Genomic DNA, 10,306 nt, shown 5'->3' on the forward strand with positions numbered 1-10,306 from the left:
ACGTTGCTCAAGGTCGCGTGACTATAGTAAGAAAAATGTTTAACTATTTTGACTATTTATTTGATTTTGACTTAGGTGATAAAAAAATCCTCTTATTTTATAGTCTTTTCAAATAATATGGTATGATACCGAAAATTTTAGAACGTTACGCACAAAAACGAGTTGAAAAAAGGAGGATTTTAGCGTATATTATAATATAACGATATAATAGATCAAAATCTTAGTTTATATACGTAAATTCTGTTAGATACATTGCTGTATTACCGACATTTTGTCTTTGGGTGATATGTCGTGTAACCAGCAACCTCGATGTTTACCGAATGCTTTGTTGTCGGCAATGTAAAATATTACATAAGAATGACTTTTACCACCTTTCCCTCAGATTAGGTCATGTAGAGATTTGCCCCCCCCCCCCTGTTGGAACCCTTACATAAATAATGAATGGTCCCTTACTTCTGGGAGATGGGTTGAATGCCATCATATTTAGCATAGCGTTAAAGTTTGGTGATGAGTTTCTTGATCAAAAGGACCGAGAACGCCGCGTTTTTCTGCACATAAACGCATTTTTACATCGATAAGGATAAGTGAGATACCGCGCGAGCCTACCCAAAATCGTATGCAAATATATAATCATTTAAAATTGGTCGAAAGTCATTAAAATAAAGGTTTTTTTTACTTCTGGCGTCTAAGAAAGATCCTGAAGAAAAGAATTACTAGTGTAGACAGAAATTTGAATTCATTCAAAGATGTGATGTTTTAATGAATTTCTAACATTTCTCTTTTTAATAAGTACATTTGTAAAAATTAATAAATTTTTGACGATTTTAATAATCATCTGCAAACATTTCTAGATGGTTAGATTTTTTCTCTATCGGATTATTATCAATGTAGATTGTTTTTCCATGTTTTTCCATATGTGCTTTACCTTCCTTTCCACGCCAGCAATTATTTTCTTCCAAATCTTTCTCGGACAGGGTCCAGCACTAAAAAAATTTGATATTAATTAATGGTTTCAAATTTTCTATTATTATGTGCTTATGCATGGGAAAAAGTGGTTCCTTCTTTTATTTTTTCCAAAAATCTCCTAGCTAAAATTTACCACAAGCAAATACATTGCAGCTTGGGGAGCCTGGTCCATAGTATCATTCCTTATACTCAAACACGAATATGATCATTTTTACTCCGCCTTACAAAAAAGCGTATTTCTCCTAAACTGGAACTAGTCAAAATGGTCCTTCTCATATTGGACCTACAAATATAAATTTTCAATTGCTTTTAAACAAGTTGGGATGTAACACTACTTTGGAAACTTTTGGAAACATTTTTAACTTCCGCACCTGACCTTTAGCACATATGTTTTTGACTATTTATACTACATAATCTTAGAAATTCTATATTTAATTTAAGTCAATACAACTTTTAAAATCTTTACGGGTTTCCGAAATATGACTAAAAATGTATGAGCGTATCAATGTTACCTTTCATTCGGGGGCCGGCTGATAGCGGAGATTGCAAAAAGAATTAAAATTACAAATTTGACAAAAATATTATAAGTTTACTGCAAAATATGCTTTCTTTTTTAATTATTTTGTCCCGCTATAATGACAACTGTCGGAGAACTATCTGAGAACTATCTGAGAATATAAATTTAATCAGTTATTCATCAATTTCTTCAAGTACGCATGCGGCACATTAGCCTTTGCGCCACATTACCCTCCGCTCCCCTGTGAGTTGGAATTTCGTCTCATGTTTACTATTACCAAAGAGAAAACAGTTTTTTGAAATTAGATTTTTAAGAAAAATAAGATTTCTAAAAAATCAATATTACTAATAGGTTCATAAATAATAACAATACCTGTAGTCACTATGTGTCACTTTATAATCACCAATGTTATTGCAAAGACACTGAACTTTAATTTTACTGTCAATGTTCCTAGCTTGTATTTTTAAAGTATTCGATACTTTCTCCCAAATATTTTGAATGTCTTCAAAATGAGTTATGTTCGCGAAGATAGACAGACGAGTACTAAAATGCTTTGAGGATTAAGTTGACGAATTGGTCTCCCTACTCTTCTCCATACATGAATACCTATTATTCTTTTGGTCCCCAACTCAAGTTTTTATCTAAACTCAATCATCTATGTCCCTAATTTTTGGATTCAATTTTTGAGGCCATGAAAGTGGATTGACTTCCATGAAACTGGACCACAATATATATAAAAAATTGACCTTATTAACTTTGTCTTCTATAAATGAAGGGTAGGTGCTAACCGCCAATTCTAAAATTGTATACGGTGACGTGTAAACGCTCGAATTTCAGTTATACGTATCGGATAATAAGCCGACTTTAAAAAAATATTCAAAAACAAAATATACACCATTTCGTAATTTTAAAATTTTTGTTATATTGACCTATATTAGAAGTGCACAAAAATGTAAAAAAACGCATTTTTGAACTTTTGAAAATAATTGAAAATCTATTATTAAAAATTATGCACTAAATTTTAAGATACAAAAATTTTAATTATAAATATTACTTACTCATTTCCACTCATAATAAATTGAAATTATACATTCTTTCTGAATCCTGTATTGAACTGACTGAATGTGGAATTACTGTTAGCTATTTTTCATTTCTCAATGATTTGAGATTGACCATAGAAAAGCTGTCAACTAAAGGGCAATAGGTGCCTCATTGTATTGCAAATGTAGAATATCTATAATGGAAGTTCCTTCACATTGAGTTTTTCTTTAACAGAAATAGAATTCAAAAGATTTGTTGAATTTAAGAGAAATCTCTTACCTTCAACAAATATTTTAGATTATAATATTCAACTAAATAAATATGAATTTGGAAAAAAAAAATTTTTTATTTTTCACAAATAAGACTTTATCACCGAACGACAGCGTAATTTATAAAGCGATACATTAAAATGACAAACCTAAATATTACTCTATTTATAAATTAAGTAAAAAGTTTCCTTACAAAATATTTAAATATATAAAAAGTCAAACAATAACATCATTAATTTTTATTTTTAACACTACTTATCCATCTACTTCTAATTAAGTCAGCACATTTTTCTGCCACCATAGCAATAGGTGCTATGGGATTGGCATTTGGTAATACAGGAAATATGGAAGCATCCGCTACTCGGAGATTGGGAATTCCGTGAACTCGAAGTTCTGAATCCACAACAGCTTCTGGGTCACTTCTTGGTCCCATTTTACAAGTTCCTGCTTGGTGATTTTCAGGACCAGTTTGGGCTCGAATTATGCACTCCCAATAAGCATCTGTGTTAAAGTGATATCTGAAAAAGAGATTATGAATCATAACTTTTCCCAAATCACTATTGGAATTAGAATCCAATCCATTTTACGAATCCAATAAACGTTTTAATTGCTTTAAACAATTCAAAACTTAATTCTATAAAAATGTATTGGCAATTTTTTATGGAATTACCTAGAACACCAACGATGTGGTTTTTCTTCTAGCCTCAGGTCCCATTTCCTCATAGCTTTCGTCTCAGTGAGTTGAATGACTTTTCTGATCCCTTCGATTAAAATTTTCATATCTTTTTCATCAGTAAAATAATTAGGATAGATTAGTGGATAATCAAGTGGATTAGTAGATCCAAGTTGAAGGTAACCTCGACTTTTTGCAATCACAACTGTTGGGCGAGCAACTATTTTTCTTCTCTGAGGACAAACACCAATTCTACCATCCGAGCATTCCAAATGATGACCAGTTTTTGGACAGACAGAACTATATCCGTCGAAAAATACCTGAAATTCACGACAGTACAATCATTAAGTCTATTCGCTTGGGAGTTAAAACAAAAACTATAAATGTGTAGATTAAATGAATTATTTGTTACCTGCAAATCTGACACACCAGGAGTAGCATAACTACTTTCCATAAAAGCAGTAACTTGAGTGAGTCCTGTACTAGTTAATGGTCCAGTTCTATTCCTAATAAACTGATTAACAGCATCCATTGTCAATATTTCATAATTGTCATCCTTAATGCTCATCGGAACTCCCACAGAGACATGATTAAACAAAGTTCTTCCAACCGGAAGATCCTTATGAATATGCATCCCAAAATGAGCTAAATCCTCTTTTGGTCCAATTCCAGAATTCAAAAGAATATGTGGGGATCCTATGGCACCAGACGTTAAAATAATTTCCTTATTCGCCTTTACTATTCTTTTATTTCCTTGTTTGTCAATTAACTCTACGCCATGCGCGTGCATTTGCCATTTATTTATTAATACTTTGGTCACGTGGGCGTTTATCAAAACGTGAAGATTTTTTCTTCCAGCAACTGGCCTCAAATAAAATCTGGAAGTAGTACCCCTAAGACCATCCGAAGTCACCATTGGAGCAACCATAAAACCGGTTTGGTTATACCCATGCATTTTTCCTATTTTATAGCCTAATTCCTTTGCTGCATTTAGCAATTCTTCGGAAAATACAGGTTTGTGCTCAAAGAGATTGATGGTTAGTGGTCCTCCTGTTTCGGTTCTTTTGAACATTTCGTCTGCTACTAATTTGGGATTCATGGGATTTTCTGCTCGTTCAAAATAGTGTTCAATTTCGTTATAAGACCAGCCTGGATTTCCAGCACGAGCCCATTTGTTGTATATTTCAGGATGACCTCGAATATACATCATTCCATTCATTCCAGCTGTGCCAGACACCATTTTTCCTCTGGGCCAAGCACATCTTCCACCATTTTCTGGGGAAGAGGGAAAATTCATTATCTCTTTCATAACAATCTTAGATTTTTTAATTTTCCATACTGTATTGAAAAGTTTTAATATTTCTAATTTAAATTATTAATAATTACCCAGACACGCAGTTGGATATGGTCGCGTAGGTTCTGTAAGGTATTTCCAATCCAGAGATGTATTTATTGCATTAAAAGCTAATCCTGGAACAGCAGTGATTGAAGGTTCCTCTGGACCAGCTTCAATTAATAAAACGCTCCACCATGGATAATCACTGAGCCTTCTTGCCAAAATTGGTCCTGCTACTCCAGCTCCCACGATTATAAAATCGAACCTATACAATTAATACAATTTTATTTCCTTATCAATGTGGGATAAAAGCTCAAAAAACTGAACAAAAGTCCAAATTTCGTCGGATTTGTATGAAATTTGGTACAAAAGGGTATTTAAGGCCGCTGATTTCGAATTTGGAATCAAACATTCACAATTGAAAATGGCGGATCCGCTATGGCGGCCAAAATGTTCAAATTTTTACATATTTGTATGAAACTTGGTACGAGGGGGCTTTTGAGGTTACTGATTTTGAATTTGACGCTCAAATTTACAATTTCAAAATGGGTGATCGAATATGGTGAACATACTTTTTCGAGGTGCTAAAAGAAAAGAAGAGTTGGTTAACCAGCCATTTTGGATAAAAATGTAAAAGCATATTCAAAATTTTTGGGACCAGTTTTGTTAGATCTAGAAATTTTTATTTACGGTTAATCATAGTACTCAGAAATCCAAATAAATTATCCTAATGACTTATCTCGATAAAAAAATTATCAGAGTTATATCATTTATAAAATTTCAAAAATGAATCGAAAATCAAAATTATAAGTCAAAAAACGCACGATATGAAAAAAAGTCAAGAGAAGAAAAACATTGATTTGTGAAAGCCCTACATGATTATCATAACTATGCAAGATATGAAAACAGACGAATAAACAAAAATTGTCATCCCAAAAAAGATCTACAAATTTGTTGATAATCACTTCTTGATAGGACGCGTACACAGTAACCCCAGAAATAAAATTTATCTTTCAAAAAGATAAAAACGTTGCATCACGTTTATCTAACGAAATATAAAATTTAACTGAAAAAAGATAAAATTTATCTGAAAACATGATCAAGTTTATCTGACGTAAATATTTTTTTGAAATAGGTTATATGTCAGACGGCTGCGTCTATTTTCACAGAAAAAATGTCCTTCATAAATTAAAAAATCTTCTCGGTATTCAATTTTAAATATTCTCACTTTAATTCACTAAATTGTAACTCAAAAATTACTTACCTACACTTATTGAATACACAGTCTGCACTTTGGTTAGTTTATACCAAAGTACCAAAACCAACAAAAGTAAAGGACTGAAGTTGGTTGAGTAAGAACACTCAGCCAACTTCAGTCCCTTACTTTTGTTGAAAAAATCTTTAGTTTTCTATCGACCCTGTTGTAGACTTCAAAAATTTTAAACAAACACTATTTAATATAACCTAACCAAAGTGCAGACTGTGTATTCAGTAAGTGTAGGTGAGTGAATTTTGAGTTTTAAATTAGTGAAATAAAGTGAGAATATTTAAAATTGAATACCGCGAGGATTTTTAAATTTATGAAGGAAATTGTTAAAACGAGTATGTTGAGTTGTCAAAATAGCAGACATGCCAGAATTCTGCGGAGTCTATTGATAAATTTCTTTGGAAGTCTCTTTTTCACCATGTAAAGTTCAGTTCTCAAACAAAAATATGGATTTTAAACGAAAACTCAAAATTTCGTATATCAACGAAAAACGCAATTTAAATTTTAAATAAAAAAGACCGAAAGATAAATTTTTATACAAGAAAGATTACTTTTTTACTATAAAAGGTGAACTTTCCGTTCTCCTATCTTAATTTTAACCTTCTATATGTATTTTTTTATTATGTAGTGCATACAAGGAAAGCAATATAGCGGAACCAACTATATTTATCCTCGATCTGGCCACAAATATCATTTAAAAAATTTTTATAATATAGATTTGCAGCATAGTTTATTTGGACTATTATTATTATTTATTAATCTTTTTTTTTAATCATTAAAACAATTATGGCTGAAATTGAAATGTTGAAATTCTGAATACGATGCTAATTTTTAATTAAATTAGGTTTAAAATTTGTAATTTTTTTAAATTTCACTTCAAAATTATAAAGACTGCATAAGCTTAATTGATATAAAAATAAGCAGAAGTAATGGCAGAAATTGTTTTAAAATGTTATACTTTTTTCAGAACTTGTATGCGAACTAATATCATTTCTGTGTATTTCTTTATAATCGTAAAATTCCATGTGACATTTCAATTTTATATGACATACATATTAATCTCACGAAGTCACATAGTTATCTCAATAATATAAAAATACATTTTTTTATTTTGTTCATTCAACTTTTCAGTATTTTTCTGTGGGAACTATATACCTTTTTTAGGGATCCGACGAGTTGCTATTCACCCTGAAATCAGATGAATTTTTGCCGAAGATTTCATTTGATTTCATATGAGTTAATTTCTTATTTCATAGGATTTCATACGGTTACTTCTTTCTTGTAAGCTAAATTTGATTTAAACAGTCACTTGCTCGCATGGGTCGCACTCACGTTTAAACTATATACCGTCAGGATATATATTTTATAATAATATACAAGGGCCGTTTACACACTATTAAGAATTTAATTGTAAGACAGTATAGAACCCACTTTATATCGGCAATACGTTATGAAGCATTATATTACCTCACTGGTAGTGTTAGGCACATCTTCACGAGGAGATCAATGTTTGCATGACCAGTTGTAAAATCCTGGCCGACCATGGTTTTTCAAGTCGTCCTGCGTACATTGAGCTCCACGTGAAGAGACGTGCGTAACACTGCGAGTGATGTGCGATATTTTATTCGAAATCAGCATTTAATGAGACTATAGAACCCTCTGACAAGCGATTTGTGAATATATACGACTGACGTGGCAGTCATCTGCTCGGGTTGTGATTGGTAATCGCAACAGTACGGTTAGAGAAGACATATCATGCGTTATTTAGTGGCCGTTTATGGAACTATTTACTACTCTTGCCTTTAAAGGGTTATATAACGCTCACTTTTTAGTGGGTGTTGAAGGCTCATAACATGGTGGTTTCGAGTACTAAAAACAGCGGGCGGGGCTGTCAAAGGGTTGCTGTCAAGTACAGACGGCATTTTATGTCAATTCGGAGGCATACACGTACGATTTTCGAAGATTGACGCCCCGCAGGCAAATTTACCATTATACACAAATATTATCATTATGCACAAATATATTTTTGGCTATGGATCATAAATTATATTAAGATTCGGAATTTCCTGACTACAGGAAATCATGTTTGTGGGATTTTCCCAAGTTATACATTGATTCAGTTGACTAGATTCATTTCAAATCACGCTGGCAGTCTATGGTTAAGTCACAGAATCGTTTCTCACTAAAATTTGTTAGTTTTGAAGGGTATAAGACGATACGTGTCTTACCCATTTGCAAAAAAAAAATTAGGCAATGTTATAAGTATTTAAATAAAAAATGAAAACGCAGATTATCAAAAATAACGCCAATTTTTGTTAAAATTATATTTTAAATATATTTAATTATTTATATTTTTCTCTCTGATTCTGGTATAATGACTTGTCCAATTTCGAAGTTTGTCGGCAAATTTTAAAAAGTTTAAAAGAGACTAAATGGCGGTGGTTTTACTCAAAATATTCTGTGTTAGTTTATTCAAAATTCCATCGTTTTTTTCTCTTAATTTTTTTCAGATTAAATATGCACATACGCCTTGGTCAGAAGAGAGATTTTTTTGGTCTGAAGACCTAAAACTCACGTTTTTTTCAAAACGCCGCAAGATATGAAAAACGTCAAAGAAATAAAGTTATTTTTCTAAAAAAGTTCTAAACTACTGTCTCTTGACACATTTTTTTATCTCGCGTTATTTCCGATATTTTTTTGAAAATATTATTAAAATCTTGTATGATTAATTTTTTTCTCAACATTACAATTTTTGGGTGTCTAAAACATAAAGAAAAGCATAATTTAACAGTCTTTTTCTGTTTTTCATCGCAGCAAAAACTCGTTTTGTTAAGAAATAAAATCTTTAAGGATTTTTTACATATTTTCTTAAAAATTTGAAAAATAATAACGCTAGATAGGAAAAAACTTTAAAGAGATATTTATCTACAATTGTATAATGTATTGAGGACAAGGGAGTGTACGAGTTTCAGTCTTCTTAAACATTCAGGGTGTATTCTGAGGGGTAGGGTTAATCAAAAGAATAGTGTTATATGAAAAACGGGCAATATTAAACATTGATTTCGGGCATTTGCGGAATTTCCGTAACTCAAACCCCTTTTCCAGGTCGTTCAGGGCTAGCGTCATCGATTCTTACCCCCTTTTCAGCTTATTCCGGATAAACGTTATGAAAAATTCCGTAACCATAGCGATTGCCGCAATTCGTGATGCATCTCTGAAACTACCGATTGCCGTCATTTCCGCCTACATTGTAAAATGATAAGTTTAATCAGTTTAATGTCCTTTTTTTAACGTTTCAGGTTTAATCACTCATCAGGCAGTATATATATATATATATATATGAGCATTTCCTTCGAATATACCCTGCACACTTACAACCAGTAAACGTTGTTAAAGTTTTTTTGGCTCCTGTAATTTATTTGAAAAATTTTAAATTTCAGAAATTGAAGGAATATAATTAATCTGAATAATTAATTTCAAGAGAACAATTTTTTAATTTGAAGAGATTTTCAAAATTGCCAAAAAAGATTCTGTAAGATTTGTGGGCATTTTTTAACTTTGAAGAATTTTTATATAATTATTTTAGAGTTTAGACAATTTTTAAGCGTTTCAAGGATTTTGAAAGGTTTAAAGATAACATAACAATTTTCTTAAGATACCTGGGCAAATTTTAAATCATTTCTTAATTTAAAAAAATAGTTTAAAATGAATATTTAAAAAGATTTCAAAAGAAACACAGGTTTTGATATGTGAATAACCATTGAAAAACCAATTTTGATTGTTTCTGAATTGAATGTGATATCTAGGATTTCAAAATATAGAATCTTCGAACTGTGCAACTTATAAAAGTTTACATTTTTTAATTTCACAACTTAATAGCATTTAATTTAAAATTGTTCACTTGAAGTGTGTCAGAAGCTTTCATTTTATATGCGTAAATTATTGAGTGTTTTAATAAAAACAATTTTAAACGTTATTTTTTTAAAGTTAAAAATTCAAAAAATGGTTCCTCTTTGAGTGTTTTAATCCTTAAACGGCCAAAACGCCACTACCGGTACACTGCATTTCAACGGCCAATAACTAAGACTATTCGACACTAGAAAAAATTGAGACACATATATTTTTATTGCGTAACATCTCCTCTTTCCGACGGTGCCAATGAAATTCCTCAACAAATTTATTTATTATCCCAAAATGCAGTTTAAACAAAAAAAAACGTGATTTTTCGTGCCTATTT

The 10,306-nt window shown here is 31.4% G+C and overlaps 2 protein-coding genes across 2 annotated transcripts in view; one reads left to right on the top strand and one right to left on the bottom strand.

Annotated features, from left to right (window-relative positions):
• Positions 1–10,306, top strand: part of LOC117166834 (flotillin-2) — a 342,246-nt gene that overhangs the window by 279,253 nt on the left and 52,687 nt on the right. The gene's annotated exons all lie outside the window — the stretch shown is intronic.
• Positions 2,974–10,306, bottom strand: part of LOC117166825 (glucose dehydrogenase [FAD, quinone]-like) — a 10,947-nt gene continuing 3,614 nt past the window's right edge. Inside the window, exons 4-7 of the mRNA XM_033351155.1 lie at positions 4,853–5,067; positions 3,879–4,741; positions 3,464–3,786; positions 2,974–3,311 (exon numbers count right to left, since the gene is read on the bottom strand). Of these exons, the coding sequence (XP_033207046.1) occupies positions 3,026–3,311; positions 3,464–3,786; positions 3,879–4,741; positions 4,853–5,067 (1,687 nt within the window). The 3' untranslated portion in view covers positions 2,974–3,025. The remainder of the gene's footprint in view (positions 3,312–3,463; positions 3,787–3,878; positions 4,742–4,852; positions 5,068–10,306) is intronic.

Source organism: Belonocnema kinseyi, chromosome 2 (assembly GCF_010883055.1).
Source record: "Belonocnema kinseyi isolate 2016_QV_RU_SX_M_011 chromosome 2, B_treatae_v1, whole genome shotgun sequence".
Classification (NCBI taxonomy): Eukaryota; Metazoa; Arthropoda; class Insecta; order Hymenoptera; family Cynipidae; genus Belonocnema; species Belonocnema kinseyi.